Source organism: Trachymyrmex cornetzi, unplaced genomic scaffold (genome assembly GCF_001594075.2).
Source record: "Trachymyrmex cornetzi isolate Tcor2-1 unplaced genomic scaffold, Tcor1.1 scaffold694, whole genome shotgun sequence".
In the NCBI taxonomy this organism is placed as follows: Eukaryota; Metazoa; Arthropoda; class Insecta; order Hymenoptera; family Formicidae; genus Trachymyrmex; species Trachymyrmex cornetzi.
Genome location: NW_017300019.1, coordinates 311841 through 333825, shown reverse-complemented (window position 1 = coordinate 333825; position 21985 = coordinate 311841). Strand labels below are relative to the sequence as shown.

The following is a 21985-nucleotide window of genomic DNA, read 5'->3' as shown; positions in this document are numbered from 1 at the left end:
ATAATCTTGATGAATACTTCATAAATAATTTCATAAATAGTCTTGATTATTTAAAGTATTTATACAAAATAAATTTTTGTGTAAGTTAATAAGTTTTTTATTTTAAGATGCTTGTTAGCGTCATCATTAAAATATCTATATAATCTGTGATGTTATTTCCAGCTTCAGTTTAGAATTGCGTTTCAAATCCGACAAACCGAATAGGTACGCAATAGATTTATAGAATTAAAAAAATGTATTTGCAAATATGTAAATATCATTAAACACTAAGATAAAATCCGTTTTGAAAATGACGTTCTTTCTATTACTTGAATTTTTTTCATTTTTAAAATTAAAGTATTATAACAATAAAAATATAATAATAAATGCAATAAATAAACTATAAAATGTATTGTGTTAAATAAATATACATATGAGATTATTCACATAACTGTTTCATATGCACATGTATAGTTTTAATATTTACATTTACATGAATAGAGTATAAATATTAATACATTTTCAATTTAAAATTTTTGCAGCAACTCTACTGCTGATACACCCTTAATAAAAATTTTTTTAATCGGAAGATTTTATCGATCGCGTAGAGAAATAATTTAATAGAGAAAGATGTATTTTTCTAATTACTATAATATTCTCTTTATGCTTTTTTATCGTGTCGTGTTTCGTAATAACACTATGCACGAAGCAGCTTGCCCAGCTACCTGTCAATTTGAGTATCGGAATAGGAATGATAGCATAATGTTCTCTTTATAAACAAGCCACGGTGTACGAGACATTCGAATTTCGGTTTGCAAATGGTAACACGGCAACTTTATGTTTAATCAGCAAAAGATCAAAACCCTTGCACGCTGTAAAAAACAAAGCTAAAGTTATTATCACTTCGAAATATTTAATACTTTATAGAATTTTTACCTACTGAACTAATTTTCGTTGTCTCGAAGTATTTAACATTTCCGAAGTAATTCACGTCTTGTATTGAGATACGCGCGTGTAATATACTTTATAAAATATTTAGAATAGATTCCTACTAAAGTTCCAAATGAATTTCAATAAATATTTCAACAATGTACATTGAATCTAATTGAATTAAAGAGTAAAATTTATTTTATTTGTTACTGGAAAAGATACGTAAATTAGATTATTATTGTTATTTTGCGCCAAAACATTTTGCATCTCCAAGGCAATAAAATTATGTACGTGTAATATATCCAGAAATATTTTTATATATAATAAATTTAATGAATCATGAAAATTTATTGTTTATGCTTTTTTTATTTATCAATTTATTATAGTCACTTTAAATACGATTTTGCGCACTGTGAAAAAGTTTATGTACGATTAAATCAAGTATTAAAATAATATGGTTTCCAATAGAAATATATATTTTATAAAAGATATGCATAAACAATGAATTTAAATTGTATACATACCCATTATACAACGCATACACATTACATTTATTGGTCGTAACTTTACATAATTTTTTATTTTGTTCGGTATTTTCAATGTTAATTGTGCACAATGCGTAATTCCGTCAAAGTATATAAAATATTATTAATAATTCACAAAAATAAATTACGTATATCTTTTTGATATTGATAATATTGGATCCAACGATTCTTTTGTTATTCCGTGCTTTCTAGAAACAGTAATGGACAAATTATCTGTACTAGCGAAAAGTTTAAATTGTATTATGAAATGTATTCGAATAAGCATCGTTAAAGAAATAATTATTTGTAAATATTCCTTTGTTAAAATAATTAAAAAATTTCTATTTTCAATAACTTTGATTTTTATTTTAAAAGAATAAATATCGCAAAATATTTGCTTTGATACATCAGAATTATTTATTAGTGGTAAATTAATAGTAAGAATTAGATAATTGAATATAGTCGTAAAAAATAATCTCGTGGAGTAAACGATGAAAAAAAATCATGTTGCTTCAATGGCGGCGTATATATATAATTACGCGCGTTGACGGCCAACGTTCCATATATTTGTAAAAACAAACATCAAGAATAGTCATCTCGAAAAATATTTACTTTATTATAAAATAAATTTGAGCAAATATTCTGTTTTTTGCATTTCAAGTCAATTTCTGGACTATCACATCGTATTAAATCTACTTTGTTTACTTGAAGAATAATATATATATATATATTTGATATAAAATATATATAAATTAATTTATTATTATTACTTTAAAGCTAGATTTTTTCAAGAGAAAAATTATGTAATTTTTATAAATTGTTAACATGAAATACAAATATCGATTAATTACAGTCGTACTAATCATTAGAACTTGTCGATGCGTGAGGCTTTACAAAGAACTCTCTATATCAATCAAATTTCTTATTATATTGTTTTGTTATATCATTAAAAAAATATTATATAAATTTATCTTTTTAAAACAAGTAAAAGAACGCGAATATTTGATTATTAGGTATCTAAAAATATCTTTTTTAGCAATTATTAGAATATTTTACCTTCGCTCGTTATAACAAAGTAATATTTTATCTATTAAGTTTTTGTTATTTTTAATTTAATTAAAATTAATATTTCTTTGATATCTACATATGTGTGTGTTATGTAATATGGATCTCTCTCTCTCTTTTATCATTTACTTTAAAAATTCCTCCACATATGAAAAAATACATAATATATCGATTCATTTATATTAAAATATATATTCATAAATACATATTCATAAGCGTAAAACATACAATACTTAAAGGTGTTTTATTGGATATCGAAGCATGGTAATGTAAAAGAATTTAATTTTATACTTTAAGTACACTTGTATATTTATACTTTAAGTACACTTTAAGTAAACTTGTATATGCAATTGGCGCAATTGTTTAAAATCATAACTTTTATAAGACAAACAGATTAAATATTGTAAAATATTGTAAAATTATCTGTAAAATATTCTTTATGTCTTAATATATTTTACTTAAAAGCATTTTCCATTTTATTAAAATATTTATCAATACAACATTTTTCGTATAATGTTTCTTGATGGACAGTTGTACACAGTTGTACCAACTTTTTACCCCATTTTCAAACCTTTATTAATTTCTTTTCTGCCTTGGCATGGAAAAGGAAATTGGTGCCAAAAACATCTTGTGAGTTTATCTTCTTGACTAAGTTTATCGAAGTTGTCAAAACTTTTTTATGCATATAAACCTTCTATCTAATTTAATGAATGGGGGAACGATACAATCGGGTTTAAAATGCGGACATATATTTGCGTCAGATAATAGCAGTTAACGGCATAACTTACTGTGATTTACGGGCAATACGGTCGTATTTTTATGGCACACTGTTCCATTAGCTTCGATGTGCATGATTTATGCAAAGTGTTCTTGGCACTCTCTCTCCCTCTCTCTCTCCTTCTTTCGTGAAAGGTACAAGACTACTCTTATACGTCCACTCACGAAAGTCTACCACGTATAAATATGCCTTGTCTGCACCCTTGTATATCGCGTGTAAAGTTCAGAAGTGAATAGTGACTTTCCGAGTTCTGGGGCTAATAGTTTTCGGAGGTCAGCTGATCAGAGAAAGATGTCAATAGAAATTCTATTTCCCATTTCAATTTAGTTAATTGTTAATAAAGAAGAGGAGAAAATTATATGTTTCTTATTATTTTGTTAACCTCTTTAATTAATCCTCGTGGTTGAGAGTTTTCATAGCTGTTTTATAGCTGTAGTTAGCTATAAAAACTACTTATAAGTTCTAAAACATCCCGTTTAAAGTATGTAATTTCCATCTTACGGCGATGATAGTGAAAGGTTCGAAGATTTTTATTTATAATTTAGAACCTTATGGTATTAATCGTATAGCCGTCTAAAATTTTCCTTTGAATCCAAATGACTCGTCGCTGTAATCCAGGATTAAAAGCTCTGTGGAAAATTCTGATAGATTGCATCAAGCACTACTTTTTTTTCATTACAGGTGTCTTGGGTGCGTAGACGGGGAGAGGAGCTTCATTTACTCACTATTGGCCTCGATACGTACGCGAGTGACTCCAGATTCTCCCTGGCCTTTGAGAAACCCAATGACTGGCGATTGCTTCTACGCTCCGCTACGGAACGCGATACTGGCCTTTACGAGTGTCAAGTCAGCGCCCACCCACCATTAATCAGAACTGTCCATCTAGCGGTGTCAGGTAAGTGAGCGCGTCATTGCGTGTGTGTTCATCTAACCGTCCGGGACTTGGCAACCTCGAACCAATCAAGAGCTGCTATTTCCTACTGCTACTAATGATATGTATTTTGATCTGATGACCGCAATCTTGCGACCCGTAAATCATCGTGTTTGCACAGAATATCCCAAAACCATTGCCATTATCGAAAACCACGCTGGTATTATAAACAGCATAATAAGAAAAAAAATGTATGATGTTGATTTGTCGGCAACTAGAAGGTTATTTAAATTCAAGTTTAAATAATTTTCGTCAAAAGGGAAATTCCAGATCACTTAAAGAATTCCGTAATTAAAGCATGTGAAACCTCTGAGGCAACCCTGTATCATCATACAAAGCTTTCTGTTTTCGGCGTAATTGCTATGAGGCGCTCGTTTCGAGATGTTTGTAACTCGCGACATTTGTAACTATTTGCATAAAGTGAAGACTAATTATGCTAATGGTAAAGATGAAAGGCCATGATGCATTGTTGTCTTAATCTACTTTTATAAAGTACTACAACTAGAAAGTCGTTCTCTGGATACATAATCCATGTGTCCCGTGGCGCGTTTTCGCTGGACCATAAATCACGGTAGCCACGTCGTTAGGGTCGTCCTCTTCGTGGCATAATGGCGATCTCGATGCTGTAACGATGTTCTCGTGGCACCCACGTCCCACGCCACTTAATTGGACTCCCGTCCTTTACTCGTATCCTCCCTTTCCGTTCTATACTCTTCCTTTTTTTCTTTTTCTATTCGCGCGTATCTGTATTTTTCTTTTATTATTGACAATGTAGCTACGCCGGTCTTTGATATACGAGTTGCACGATTGCATGTGAGTATGTGTATCGAACAAAATACAGAAATGTTGTTAAACTATTCACTCTGGCAGCGATAACATCGTCTTCCTTTAGTTGCAACGAGTAAAGATACTTCATTTTAATAACGAAGTGTAACTTGTTCTAATAGCACAGTAAGCTCATTATCATCTATCATCTATGCATAATGGACTTGCACCGGATAATTCGTGACTGACTCAGCCGACTATCAATGATTGATTGATAGCGGGCAATATCGCAGTTGTCAGCTATATTTGATTAATAACGGACGTAAGACTAATAGACACTTTGAAGATCAAATTCGGGCTTTCATCTACAACGTCCGATGATATCTCTATAGCGTGACGGTTTTAGCTACCAAGTACGTGTAGCTAGGCGAATAGTTTGGCCGAGATTAATGAGACTGGCGCGCGTTGAAAAGAGAACTTGGAACACTTGAGGTTTCAAAATTTATATATTCGAATAAGAGCGATTATATATACATATACACACGCGCACACACACGCACACACACACACACACATACATATATATGCATAGAATCTGTAAATTAATTATGGTGCCACGAGCACGAGTGACGTGTGTCGTGAAGTATAAATTTACGATGACGAGCGCTGCAACATCGTTACCAGAACATCTTTCAAAAGTATACTATTCTTTACTTCAACAGATAGTTAAGTCTTTATTGATCGATATAGAAAACTTTTTTCTTACGTTTTTCTTAAAAGTTTATAAAAAGTATTCAGTATAATTAGATTTACTTATACGACTGTGGATATATAGTTAACTCTCTGACATATGCAAAGAGGGAGATTATATTTCAAATTGGATGCAAGATGTATCTCTTAAAGTTATCATATACTTTACCATAGTTGTATTTATCGCGTATATGTATGTACTGATATAAAATCTCGATTTGACAAATGCGCGTGCTTGTTAGACTCATGCATTACGGGAAAGAAACATAATGATAAGAACGCCAGAAGTACGTGATGAAAGATGCAATGATAGAGAAGACGAGGACAGAAAAGAGATAGAAAGCATCACGAGAGATGAAATCAATATAGGTATGTAGATATCGAAATATTTTTCAGTCACCGTAGCTGCAATAGGAGGGTTATGAAATATCTGACCGAAATACCAGGTACAGGACTGAAATAAATTCCATGCTCTGTGAAATAAACGGAATATTTCGCGGACCCGACTGGTGGAACGAACGATTGCGGTATATTATTCTCCTACATATCGTTCGGCTTTCGTTTTAAGTTATAAAGTCTGTTCGAGCGTATCATTTTTCTATAACCTTCGGTCGAATATCGATATAGTAAATGAAGATCTTTCTTGTACGTACATTAAGAATCTCTCGAGTAGTAGGAACGGTGGAACAGCTTGATCGAGGTATATATTCTGATTTCCTTTCCGATACGATTTTTTAATACGAATCTTTCTATGTATGACAGCGTATCGTTGCGTTGATGGAAAAGTGACACCTCAAAATTAGCTACTTTTCAGTAGAAATCTTTTTTTACAAGTTCTTATTACAATTGAAACAATGTTTTAATTATGATAATGAATATACAATTTTTTATAACTTCACTTTTTTTTCCATATGTTATACTTTATATATTATAATGTATATTTATTAAAACTATAATACAGACTTCTATAGACAAGAAGATTCTTTCTTCTCGACACCACTTTTATCTCTTTTCTATCACAAAATAATCTAACAAAGTGAGCAGTCTAGTTATAGAAGTCTGTGTTTAAAACTATACTATAAGTATTTAAAATTTGAACATTACAGCCACATAAAAAGATGTAAATTTAATTTCTTATCAGAGTTGGGACATTTTTCCATATAAATGAGCTATGTGTTATAAATAAATCGCTTTTTTCCACAAAAATATATTATATAAGTCTTTAAGATCAATTTCTTTTCATTATCTTAAAGCGTTAATTTTTTTATTTATGTCACTTTTTTATCAACACAGCAATAATCCTTGTATCTTTATTCAATAATTCACACATTATAGAATAAAACTTTATGACGTTTAAATTTTACACGGCATCGTGATTTTTTGAAATATTACTTCGTTCTTGGACAAACAAAAAAATGCGCGAGTAATGATTTCTTTTGAGAACGTGCCGATGTATTCGTTAACGTCGAGAATTCCCGGCTCTTTCTTTTTTTGGATCTTCTTTTACGCATTTCTACATCTGGTTTATTCGCCGTTCTGCCCTTATCGCGCGCAAAGATTTCTATAATGACCTATAAAAGTTGCGACGGGCATCATTTATTATCGCGACTTTACTTTTCTTTCATTCTCTTATCCTTCCATTAATCAAAAAGCTATCATTGTCTCCTGATGAGCTATTTATGTTATCACGCGCAAGCCATGATAACATTGTTCATTATTGTAGGCTATAAACCGTTCAATATCGGTGAGTGGACTCGCTTACGTAGAAATAAAGTTGCTTTACAGAACTTAAGAAATAATTCCTGGTCGGCGGGCACTATCCGGAAGCTTTATTTCTGGCAAACGTTCAAATAGTTAGGAACTTAAATTCCGCTAGCGACGGCGGCTTTTCCGAGGGCGTAAACTGCTTGTGCCAGCGCCCAGTCTCTCGTTTCACTACCGATCTACATTGAACTCTGGCGTTGTGAATTTTACGAGCCTGGAGCCACATTCTAATCGGATTTCCATAATGGCCTATCGATTGATGTTGGCCCGGTACAAAAAGAGCGTGAAATTAATACAAGAAGGAGAGAGAAAGCGTTTCTTCGTCGTTTCGAACAGTTAATGTATAAAATCGCTGTAAAATAAAACAGTAAAAATTTCAAAAAGAACTTTGCCCATTTTATGTACGTATATAGATTGAAATCATCCCCGTACAAAGATGAATCGTACATCAAAGCGTACAAAGTAGATTAAATCTGCAAGTACCAAAGCTAAAATATATCAATGTTAGAACCTTATCATTGTGGTGAGGTATACTACTCTCTAAAAGTGAATCAGTGTATTATTACTGATTTCAGTGCTACACTTATAACTGTAATCATCAGTGAATATTTACTGTTTTTCAGTAATAATACACTGATTCATTTTTAGAAGTTATGGTTTCTACAGATTGAATCTGCAGAAAATCATAAACTCTAAAAATGAATCAGTATTACTGAAAAATAGTAAATATTCGCTGATGATTACATCAATTATAAGTGTAGCACTGATGTCGGTAATAATACACTGATTCACTTTTAGAGATTTTGTTAGATTTCTGCTTACAGAACCCTGGTGAAAATTTTTCTCAGAATTTTTTATATAATTTTTCAGAATATATATATAATTTTTCAGAATTTCTATATAATTTTTTTTATAACTTTCTTACATTTTTTACACGAATTGAAACACTTCTCAGAAAATCTACATCTTTTCTTAGAATTTTTCATATATGTTAATTACGAAATATCGTAAAATTTCTAAGATTTTTTGTAAGTATAATTTCTAATGAAATGTTATAAAATCTAAAAAATATTTTTTAAACATTATGGGATGAAGAAACTTCAGAATATTTCATAATTCACTTGTATGAAAAATTCTGAGAGAAGATGTAAACTTTCCGAATATTTCTGAGTATTTCTGAAAAATGTTCCAATTCGTATAAAAATTATGAGAAAAATTTTCACCAGGGGATGCGTTTAATCGACTGATAATCTTTTATTATGTAGTTAAAAATACTTCTAAAGCTCAATCCTCTCCTGCACCCCACAAGATTTATTTTCTATATTTATAAAATACCTCCTTGCAATAATGATATATATAAGAATGATGCTCACACTGTAAATTGCTATGCCCATATGTCATTCTTTATTCAATGGGTATTAAATATCTTGTCGAAGAGATGCACACTGAAAAAATGATTTTGCTAAAGTTCAAATAAAAAAATTTAAGTAGATACAGATTTGAAAATAATTTTGTTGGACCATCAAAATAAGTAAGCAAGCTGGTTGCTATATAGAATATACAAATTTTTTAAATATTTCTCTAAATAAAAATATTTATAATTCTTTAAATATTTTTTATAGAAATTCTAAAAGTTTTCTAAAAATTCTCTAAATATCTTTTGCAGCATAGCTATCAACATTTAAGCATTCTGTTTAATTAGTTTAATGATCCAATAAAATTATTTTCGAAACTATATTTAGCTAAATTGTTTTCTTTTCGTGCAGATACCTTCTACGGGGAGAATGTTAGTGACATATATTTCTAAGCTTCGACAGTTCCGAACATCTTAAAAAAGTTATGACTACTTTCAGTAGATTTAAAGATTTAAAACTATTTCATTTTTAACATTTCTGATATTACCTATAAAAGTAACTTGTACGCGACTCAAAGTGGGCGAGGCTTTCATCGTATCTTTTAATGTTATCAAATCGATCGCCTGTCAGCAAAGAAGCTGCGCTGCACGTGCACCGTTCTTCGAACGTGGCATTCATTCCATATTCACTTAATATCCAAGAAAGGATACGCCGATCCTGATGTGGCTTAGAAATGGTGAAATTTTCGCATAGATGCGATATGTATTGCACGCGACTGCCAGGAAGAATATTCAAGCGATTAGATCGGGACGAGGTCGATCGAGGAAACGTTCGAAGGTTGTACGTGCGATGTGGGATTTTGGGGATTGGTCTTCTTACGACGACGACCACATTCGCAGACGAACGTTCCGTTATAAAGTCGAGAGTCGGGGAATATAGGGATTGTAACGGCAGCTTATGCAATCCCGCGCTTTTCGCGGCGGGGAAGAAAGGAGCCGTGTACTCGACTACGGGTCACCACCCGCTTTCCTTTACACCGTACACGTACCGACGTTCTCGCCTCGGTTGGCCGAAATAAATCAAGGCTTGCCAATACCGGGTGCTCTACCGAAGTCTTATTACACAGTCGCGACCAGTCTGCAGGTACCTGTCACGCTTATTTACAAAGAAAAGTTTACTCCCTCAACAGTCGATTCTTCTTTCCTCTCTCAATCTCTTTCCCCGTTCTCATTATAGTGTATCCAAAAGCCGTAATTCTCACTAAAGTGAAGAACAGATTGCACTAAATTTCCGTTAGCGAGTACGAGTTCGATACTTCATTGTACTTCTTAATCAACGATATAGTATCGAACTGTTGAAATATTCAAACGACACGGAAAGAATGGTTTTGCTGAAGTATTTAAAAACAGTTGGATATAGATAATTAGATACAGATCAGAAAATAATTTAATTTTCTCAGAACACTTTATCTAGGTCCTCAGGCGTGCTCTGGATGTCATTAAGATGTCCTTTGGAGATCTATGCTGTATGAATTGACTATCAAAATAATTATGTAGGACATTCATTTACACTGCAAAGGTGCAGTGTTTAAAATGTTTACGTTTAAAACATTTTTGTAAAACAAACGTTTAGTAACGAAAGGTATTTCAATATTAAACGTTTTAGTGGTTTAAATCCAAACATACATAGTGTTTTATTTAATGAAAAAGTTTGAAACTGAAACCTCTTTAAAAAATGGAAATAAAAATAAAACATTTTAATATCTTAAAATTAAACACTTCTTTTTTGAGTGTGATTGTTAAAATATAAAAGTTTTTTACATCATTGTTCATCATCCTATATAATTATTTTAATAGCATAATGAAATAAAATTATTTTTAGATCTAAATCTAGTTTTTATATATTTCGGCGAACTCATTTTCCGGTGTATGTACGTTATAATACTTCCTAAAATGAGCAATTACAGCCAATCATGTTGGAAGATATTAAAGAATTATTACAAATCGATTCTGGTGTTATATATATTCTGTTCGCGTGAGAAGTTTGAATGGCGAATATGATCGATCGCGTAATAATCATGCTAAAAATGAATAGTTTCGGAAATAATTGTTTGCTTCCATACTTTTTCCCCACCCTGTATATTCTGTTCGCGTGAGAAGTTTGAATGGCGAATATGATCGATCGCGTAATAATCATGTGATCTCTTATCCGTTCTTATTCGCTGCGAAATAGCTTGGCTGCGTTCACAGCCAAGAATCCGTCATAGTAATATTGCCGACGACAAAAGAACGCTTGTGCAAATTCCAACATGTCGCTCTATCGCTCGTGCGAAATTACATCGACGAATTCCTGGCGTGGATCTCTCAGCTTCTAAAGATAGAGTAAGAGAGAGAAAGAGAAAAGAAGAGGACGCGAAAACGGGGGCATTATCCTGATGAAACAATGAGTTCCTCCTTCGCATCGGACGCGGCAACGTTTTTCTTACCACTTGGTAATAGCGTCGCGTTAGATTATGCCTCGTAATGCCGTATAAATGAGCCGCACCGCTGTTACCGGGGTGGTAAATTTTTATTCTCGGTCGAGCGCGCGACAAGATCGAACTTTAAGTAACTGAAGCACGGTTTTTTCGCGAAAGGGAAATTCAAGTCGATAAACAGCGCTCTAACGGCGCTCGCAATTGCGCTTGTTATACCAGTAATTTTCGGATGCCTTAGTACAGACGCTAGTTACAGACGCTTTATCTTTCCTAATGGCTGTTATCGTTCTCTGCCTCTTATCGTATTCGATGTCAGGGATTCTTACCGAATCGTACAGCTGGTAACTCTAAAAGTGCTTACATCAGCGGCATTATTAACGTGAGCGTCCATTAAAACGGCAGACGTTGTAGCTAAACACGCGAGCTTGCGATTTTCCGTAGAAATTTTGTTCGACTGCGCAGTAATTCTCGTGAGTTATATGTGCATCAGCGTTCCAAATAAAGAGAAATGCAAGAACATTGGAAAGGGCGATGGTTGCTGACGAGTTTGAGCAGTTTTTGTGATCGGCGCAATTTTATCAGTACCTTCGATTGACGAGTATTTCATGCCAGATTTCCGCGCGTTAAAATTTCCTGCCTTCATGGTTCCATATAGTATCTTTGCAAATGATATTAAAATTGCAATATACAAATGAGATATAGCGAATACATCAATAAGCACAAAATAGAATTAAATCACGCTTTCCGTTTATTATCTTTCGTAGGAGAGAGAGAGAGAGAGAGAGAGAGAGAGAGAACAATGATATAATATTCTTAAATTCTCTCTTTACCTCTTTAGCGATGTAATGTTCTTAAATTTTCTCTCTTTACTACAAATTTGCTCATTCAACCATTTCGTGCGAGCATTATCCAATATTCGAACGAACGGAATCGAGCTGGCAAATCATGGAAGATTGAGATTTGGGACGCACGGCTAGTTCTCGAGCCGCGTAATCTAGATGATAACGCTTAGATTAAGTCCGATGCCGAAATACCGAGAGTTAATCGCATTCACGGGACACGCAGCGTCCCAGAAGCGTATAATTATCGCGCCCAAGCGTTTAACATCGAACTGCAGGCTGCCTCGGAGGGATTCTATGGCAGTAGCGAGAATCCTAATTTCTCAGGGGCCAACGTTAAAATACATTCTAATTCGCCGACTCTGTGGATGGTACTCTGAAATGAGTTTCGTCTACTGCAGTTATACCTTTCCTCTACCTTATACCGTTGTATCCTGTTATATCGAGCTTTCTGATATTTCTCATTGTGATAAAATGAAAGATTTTGCTACCCGATAATCATCTCGCAAGAGAGAAGTTTGTAGCGAAGAGAATAAATCTTTTCAGTGATAAATTTAAATACGAACATTTTGTTCTCGCGAATAAAAATAAGATTAAAATGGATCGAAAGGGAAATAGCGTTGCTGGGATTGCCAAATGACAACTACAGACAAATCGATCGTTAACTATAACTGTTGAAATACATCTGTATAACCGCCACACTCGTGCATTTGGCGACAGCTTTGCGTGTGACCGCTATCATTTAATATCTCGTTAACGTTGTCGCATGTGGAGACGCTTGATCGCGCGCGCCAAATAACAACCATCCATTAACGCGGCACCGATTATAAGCGCGAACGTTGCAAGTGCTCGTACCAGCAAATGCGAATTATCAATCAGTCACTTCTATCGGCATCCATTAATTAACAATAACAAGATTAACGAAAGCGGATTTTCCTCTGGCCAATAAATGCATTACTCTGATTTATTTAAAGGTTTTTCTCCCCCGTATAGGGCCTATCTCTCTGTTACTATTACGTGTATTAATTAATCTTCTTCGTTGATTACCAGTCACTACAACTAGCGCTCTACAACCGTCAGCAATCGATGAAAATAAGGTATTCACATAATAAGCGCGATATGATTAAGTTATCTCGCGCGTTCTACTCTGTTAACATTATATATTAATGTAATTATATTCCTGAACTTGTTGTGTGACGCATATGCATGTACATCAGAATGTCTCTGAACGCGCGAGTCTTGGGAAAATCGATTTTGAAACTTTGAAAGTTAGTTAAAATTAACAAATATGCTTTTTAAGCTTAAATGCTTTTAGTAGTATTGCATACCATGGAATGTTTATATCAGAAAAATATGTGAGTATAAAAGTGCATTCTATTAAAACAATAAAAATTATTTAATTATAGAGATGTAATCGATGGAAAAATGCTAGAATTTTAGGGTAAAAAATTCGGAAATTAATGGTTTTTTTCCTTCGGCTTTGACAGTTTTTTACTCGGATATTTTTTTTATGTCATTTATATCAGTTCGCATTGCTTGAAATCCCCCAAAATTTTTGCACTTAAAGTGATATGATTAGAAAAATTAATTTGGGCGTTGAAAAAAGAGGAAGCACAGATGCTGAATGCAAAGAGTGCAAGCAACGCAAACAGACCTATTAATCTATTGTCAACTCATCCAGAATTGCAATAGCCAATAATACATATTTCCGCTTCAATATAAAATTATAAAGACAAAAGTATTAAAAATTATCGAAATATAACAAGAAAAATAAATTCTATTTCTTCTTCTACATATTTAACATAAATTCTGTATGTTTTTTCATGAATTTTATGTAATTTGGTCAAAAATACTGTTTTTTACAGTAAAAAACTAGTTTTTTTACTTGATACTTTTCTCCGAAGTAAAAAATACCGTTTTTTATATTTCTATTTAATTATCTATTATACTTCCTGTATAATTTCTGTAGTAACGTAAATTATTTTAAATTTTACTATAAATAGAATATTATATTTTATAAATGCGTGAATTATCATGTTTTATTTATAGTATTTTGATAATTATCAAGGTAAATTTAATGATATGTAGTATACTATTGAAATTTGCTTAACTCTTAACTGATATCGTGAGTTCATATTACACCTTTCAACGCTATGTAATAAATAGGTAAATGAGAGTCCAAATATCAAAAAGATATACAATAAAAATATTTTCAAAATTAATGAGTTTTATTTTATTAGCCTTTAAAAAATAAGAATTTAGTGGATCCACGGTGTCATAAGTACAACATTTTTTTATGATAATAATTAAATTTTAGCAAAAAAGAAGACAAAGATCAGCTAATATTTTGATTTTGAAAATTATTTTTCGAAAACAAAGATTGAAATAAAAAAAATTTTTTTTATTCTACCTTCTCAACTGACTTTCAGAAATCACATCTTTTTAGCTGCACCGCCGCGCCGCGCCAAAAATGTTTAAAGACATTGAATCCGTGTGTTTGTTGCAATGTATCTTTCCGTTTTACCTCATTTGGAGAAAATTGAGAATTCGTAATGCAATAAGTGAGTAGAGGTTAGAGCAGTTCGTGCTGCATGGAAGTGGAAGTGTACTTTCACGAATGCAAACAGCAACCGCAGTGGTCTCTCCACTGACTGAGAGTTCGCCACGCGTATGATATATATGGCTGCGCGTATTTGCCGTTAAACTGCAAAAGTTGCGTATGTAAATTGAGTCTTCTCTCGTGGCGATAGCTGTGTCGTTTGAAACTAGCGCGATTTTGTCGTGGCGCCGCGCATCTGGCCCGTCTGACTCTCCGGAATCTTCCATAAATAAATGCATGAGCGAGTACGCATATGTACAGAGAGCGAATATGATGCATACACGTGTAAACGGGCAGGATATATCGCGAATTCCTAACTCATTCGTTCGCAGATTGATGTGAGCGCGTGTAACGCGTAGAAATGTGTCCGCGTAATGGTTGAACTGTGCAGCGACGATTACCCTCTTTCCGTTGATATTCTTTTTTTTTCCGCGTCAAAGCGTATGTAAATACACATACTGCATTTTTTTCGTATTGAATCACACGTACATATGCATATAAATATTCTTTCGTAAAGGGGTAGAAATAGGTTTGCAAAAGAGTTCTGTTTATAGAGAATTATTTGCATTTTTAACTTGATTTTTAATTTAGCTCCGCAATGTATGCAAAATGTGGCGAGCGATTGAAAATGTATATCTACTTGTGATAAAATTCATCGATACGGGTTCGGAAGTTATACCTTCAGATTATATACTCGGGTTATTTCATTTAAACATAGCAGAAACAATCAGTATGCATCTGTGCGAATGTACGGTACTTGCTTACGGTATGAAACTACGATCGATTCTCATGGGAGATGCAACTACACCGAGTGCATTGTTAATACTCTCCGAGGTATAAACGAAAACAATATGCAGAGAAACTGCGAAGAACAATACTCGGGGAGAATAATCGACCGTGATCGCTGGCATACTTCGCGAAGTAGATATGCCAGCTATTTATTACAAGGAGGATTATATTTCTCAATAATGAAAACACGAATATAAGTTATAGGTATCAGAAGAGTTCAAGATAAATTGTTACAAGTAAGATGAATAATTGATGAGATAACAATGAACTCAGATTTGATTCTGCTTGCAACTAAGTTGTGCTTGTCTATACAAAATATTCTATGATCACCGTCAATATTATAATAGAGCGTTTCCGAAATTAATTAAGCATTCTTGATGTGTTCCATCACAAGTTTTTAAAGTATAAGTAATTATGTTGGTTATTAATGTTGTATTTGTTATAGATTTTCATAATTTAAATAATATTAATAAATTATCTCAAATTGCTATATTACCGACATGTTGTCACAGTTATTTTATAATATGATATGTCAGAGATTATATTTCACTGTCAGTATCGAACATTTTTCATATACAACTGATTAATTCTGAGATAATTTATATAAAATATTCTGTATTCCGGAACGAAATATTTATTAATCCTCGCATTATTTTATTTTGTTTTAAATGATAGGTATAAAGTGTAATTATAGATAAGCTGTAACAATTATAAAAGATTAGAATTAAATTGGTGCATTATAAGAATAAATGTAATAAGCATTGTTGCAATATTTATTAAATAAATTAACAGAAATATAACATGAGATTATAAAATATTTCTTATATTTTCATTATGCTTATAACACATATACATTGAAAAAAATTGAATATTTATTTTGCTAATTAATGTTTAATATTGGACTCTAGAAAGATTTAGGAAGGCTACACTGATAAAAAATATTATCAATTTTAATAAATCTTTAGTTGAATACTGCCAATTAAATATTTATTAAATATAACGATATACTTATTTGATATAAGAACCATTAATTTGATTTAACAGTCATTCTTTTCATTAAATAAATATTTATTTACTTTAAGTAAATGTTATTTGGTAGTATTGAACTAAATATTAAAATTGTCTACATTTTTTCTCAGTGCAACCACGAATCTCAAATTTAATTTCTAAAAATATTTGAGAAGGTGAAAGGGAGAAAAGAAAATGAAATCTAAATATTAACCTTTTTTTTATAGTATTTTATAAATGTTACACATAAAAATATAATATATCTATAAATATAGTTGGTTCAAGCTCTTCTATGAAATATAAACACCATAAAGATAATTAAATAAAAATTTCATATTCCGAATCTGTATTTTATATTCTAAAATTTCATATTTTCTACCTATATGTATAGTTTTATTTTATTTTTTTTTTTTCTTTATTTTCCTTACTTATTAATAAAAAATTAAATCAATTTTAATCTAATCAAAAAAAATCGAAAATTTAATCAGTAGTAATATACTTGACGTTTAAAATTGTTGAAGTAATCATTGAATTAACTTATTATATTTTTATGGTGTTCTCAATTGGGTATTATCTTAAAAAGTTTATCTGTGTATACATATAATCTGGTTATTCAAAAATGTAAGAGAAGAAAATATTATTGTATATACGATGTACTTGTGGAGATAATTTCTTGTTCCAAAGTGAAAATCCAGAGTTATTAAATATCAACGCTAATCTATTTTAGCTCATTTTTCTCAAAAGAAATCTCTGGCATTTACGAGAGGTTATCTTTATTAATACTATTCCTTCTGGTATCTTTGAAGATACCAAAATATACCTTCTGATATCTTTGAAGATAATACCGGTGAAAACCTAAAAAGTATTATTAATTACACCTTAATACACACCTTTGGGTCACTTGTGTCCTGCGCATTTCTTTTCTTTAAGAAATACTAAGAGCATCTGGTCAAATATCGGTCTCTATTCCTAAAAAAAAGTGGTTTTTTCTAGAGAACAAATTTTGTGCGTTGCCAACCTCAACTCGTGCATGTCCTTTAACTGGCATAACTCCGAAATTCATTTCTGAGTCACAAATGTGTACCCAACGTGTGTACAGAGTGTACTTTTTTGTAACTAAAAAATTTTTATTTTTTTCTTTATTTTCAACTAATTCTCGGTTGTATTACGGAAATATTTCGTGTATTATTAAAAAAAGAATTTAACCCTAGAACAACATATTAGCCTTTAATAAACAAGATTTTTGGCACTCTTATGCTAAACGTTGTCAGTAATATTATGTATTATATTATCTGTAATGTTATAAAGAACACTTTCCTAATAAATTATAAGTTTTTTTTAACACAATAGCAATAATAAAATGCATTGTTTAAAATATAAATGTAATATATCTTTAATTTATAGCCCTTCATGCATATTAAAAAAAAACATCGTTTTCAGGTTATAACTAAACTTTTTTGACAGCCGACACTTGAACAATTTTTTTTGTAATTTGAAATATCAATTTTAAGATATTTAACTATATTTTTCCTTTGAACATTTTTGTTTTAAAGTTTCATATTTTTATATATTTCTCTCATTTTGTTAACTATATTTAGTTATAACAATTTATCTACAATTTGTTATGAATATATAATTGTACAAATACTTCTTAATGATGTCAAAATATTGTATATGTAAAAATCGTTTAATAATTCATATATATTTGTAAAAGTGATGAAAATTAATCCAGGACAATGACCGAACGGGGGGGATCTCGTTTACCTACAAATCGATTGCCTACAGTATCTTTTGCCTACATCACTTTCAAATACTTCTTAATGATGTCAAAATATTGTATATGTAAAAATCGTTTAATAATTCATATATATGTAAAAGTGATGAAAATTAATCCAGGACAATGACCGAACGGGGGGGATCCCGTTTACCTACAAATCGATTGCCTACAGTATCTTTTGCCTACATCACTTTTGCCTACAGCTCGATTGCCTACATGCGCTTTTGTGCACAAATAAAAATTTTAGAAAAAGAGTTACTTTTGCCTACATGTACTATTGCCTACAGCTAAATTGCCTACATATATTATTGCCTACAGCTCACAACCTTCCACGCGAAATGAGGGCTACCTCACACCAACAAATGGTTTGATTAGGGTTAGATTTTTTTGGAAAAATATTCCAAGCGCACACTGTCTACACTGACACCCCACTGTTCACATGACAGATTTCCTAAAAATATAAATCATTTTCTTACTTAACTTTAATTTTATAGATTTTTTTGGAAAAATATTCCAAGCGCACACTGTCTACACTGACACCCCACTGTTCACATGATAGATTTCCTAAAAATATAAATCATTTTCTTACTTAACTTTAATTTTATATTTGTGAGCAAAAGCGCATGTAGGCAATCGAGCTATTTTGTGCGCAAAAGCGCATGTAGGCAATCGAGTTGTAGGCAATAATACATGTAGGCAATCGAACCGTAGGCAAAAGTAATGTAGGCAAAAGATATTGTAGGCAATCGATTTGTAGGCAAAAGCACCCATCTCGACCGAACGTATGTAGTTGCAAAAGTGATGTAGGCAAAAGATACTGTAGGCAATCGATTTGTAGGCAAAAGCAACCATCTCGACCGAACGTATGTAGTAAAAAGGTGCCAAAAACTAAGATGTGTACATTGTGTACTAAGGGTTAACAATATTTTTAGACTCTTAAAAACTTGATATTTATTTCAAATCTACACATTAAATCTTACTTTGATACACAGTTTTCACAGATCCACTACTTCAGAGATTAATATAAAAATTATAATTTGTTTCTTACCGATACGTTAAGTAGCGGCGGAGTAAGTTGCAGTATTCAAGTACGTTGAACTGTAAAATGTAATATTCGAATTAGCAGAGTATCGAAAATAATTAATATTTCAAAATATAATCGCGTACATGAAATAATAATGATAAACAATTAATTCCGCAGACAACAAGCAAAATGATAATTAACGAATTACTCACTCCATGATTGCTTTACCGATACCTCTCCCCAGACCTGCACCTCCTCTTAGGTTAATTATCTCGCGCTTATTAATTGCAGATTCCACGTGACGTTTTAAACGACACATTTCTGGTTTGAATTCTATGCAACATTTCATGCGTATTATTATTTTGCGGCGGTGAAAAAATAGCACGGAGAAACTACGATCATACGAAATTGTAAACAGCGTGAGATATTTGCCTCAATAAACATCTCGACACGATTTATTTGTCGCGAACGTTAACTATTCGTAATCGTTAATCGTAAAGAATGATCACATATTTCGAGGGATAACACGAAGGGGCACGTGTCTGCCTGCTCAACGAACGAACGATAGCATGCCGACCATGCGTAAACAAACACGCCTCGTGCGTCATTCCGTGTCAATAAATACTAAGACCGCACACCAATTTGATACGCACATTTTTTTTGTACCGAGCAATATTTAATACTTTATCAAATGGATTACCAATGTTTTAATACTTTATCAAATTTTTTAATACTTTATCAAATGGTTATTCCATTCCATATGTTTTTAAGTAATTATTAACCCTCCGTCTGTGCAATCTGCAATATTTTTATTCCCTCGGTCTGCAATCTGAACCTTTTTTGTCCAGTCCAAGTTTTTTTTTACTGTTATCGTTTTTCAAAAAAAGTCAGGGTTATTTTTCAACATGTCTATTTCATTACCAATAGTTTTTTCATTCGAATGTTAAAAACTTTATTTAATCCATTTTCTATTTCATAGAGAATGAAACCAAAAAAGACCTAGATTTCAGATGGAGTCTTAATTCGTTCCTGAAACGATTCGATTCTCTCGACGATTTGTATATCACACCATTTGTATCAGCTTTCTCAAACAGAAAATGATAGAAAATCCGTTTAAATCACAGTAGAAAATGCAATGTAAAAAGTGAAAAACAGATTATCACAACAAAACAGTAACTGCTTTAATGAATGATTGACGATCCGATATTTAGACAATCAAGCAGAATAGTAATTACTGTTTGTAGATAGGAAACGTTCACTTATCGTGACAGTGTTATGAGAAATAATATTACAGGCGATTTCGAGCTTAAAATTCATGGAAAACAGGTACGTAGCTATTTTTCATGAACGTGACGTATGTAAACAAAAAATCGTGTTATTGCGTATCAAGATCAGAATTCGTGTAGTGAAATTTAACTCGCATGCTACAGCGATATTATTTCTCGTAATGTGTGTAATGCAAGCACTGATGAGCGCTTCCCAATCTACAAGTAACAGTTACTCGTTCAACTCGATCAATTAACTGCACATAGAGTCAATCATTTGTCAAAGCAGGTATTTCGCGTAATTTATTTATTTGCTATTGGAATCCAAGAGATTCGAGTTGGTAGATAGCGGCGCGAGCAATTTCTCATGTCGCGATATTATCTCTCGTAACATGGTAGCAACGAAGTGAACGTTATCATTTTCTATCCACGAGTAGCAATTCATTTTCTTCATGATTGAGTAAATCACATATTTCCTTTCAGGACGTGAAAATTTGAAGAAAATAATAATACGTTGTAAGTATATAATTTGCATTTTCTTCAATATTTCTATATTAGAATTTCGACTATAATTAATCTCGAGAACGTTATTAAAATACCTTATTAAAATATTATACGGTACTTGTATGACAATTTGTAATTATGCTTGCACAGTGAAAATAAAAATTGTTAATTTAAATAGCAGCTAGGAGATATTATAACACGTCTAAATTTATATGATTAACCGTGTAATAATTAATAGACTTTTCAAAGTTTGTAACGTTTTTAACGAAATAAAATTCAAAGTTAGAAGCAAAAAGGGCGTTAATATGGTTAGATTAAAAATTAATAAACTTTTAACGCTTAATATGAGTTTTAATTCCATTATTTTTCTATTAGCCACACCCGGTTGGCTTTAACGGGATAGCAGAGAAAGCAACTTTCTTTATTATGACTTGGTGTCGAAAGTAACAGATAATTAATATTTTTTCGCAGAAAATACGCGGACGCGCATGATTAAATGCGAATAGCGTATGAGGGAATTTTGGAGCGGCATGCAAGATGTAATCGGATCAGTATTGAATACCGTGTTTCTGATATTAACGTATGCACTTTACGCTCACACGGTAGGTAGGTAATACGTGATATTTGTGGTCGTTGTATTAGTACTTAAATAAAAAAAGACAATTAGTGTGCGCATTTCCGTGATGATGTTTTTCTGGCCATAGCAGAAGCTTGGCGTACCGTTTGCGCGACGCGCATTAGATCTTTTCATGGTGCACCGACTTCGAGCAAAGCTTTTAGCTCGCCAGGCTGATTTACGAAATGGCAGAAGGCCCTTTCCAGCAACACTTCACGTCGCTCGTCTCGCGGCTGGCCGGCGGCGT

General features: G+C 32.3%; 1 protein-coding gene across 2 annotated transcripts in view; it reads left to right on the top strand.

Moving 5' to 3' along the window:
- The window catches only part of LOC108767592 (peroxidasin), a 219625-nt gene that overhangs the window by 102987 nt on the left and 94653 nt on the right, over positions 1-21985 (top strand). For both annotated transcript variants that reach the window (XM_018517558.1, XM_018517557.1), the window contains one exon: positions 3958-4171. In XM_018517558.1, coding sequence (XP_018373060.1) covers positions 3958-4171 — 214 coding nt within the window. The remainder of the gene's footprint in view (positions 1-3957; positions 4172-21985) is intronic.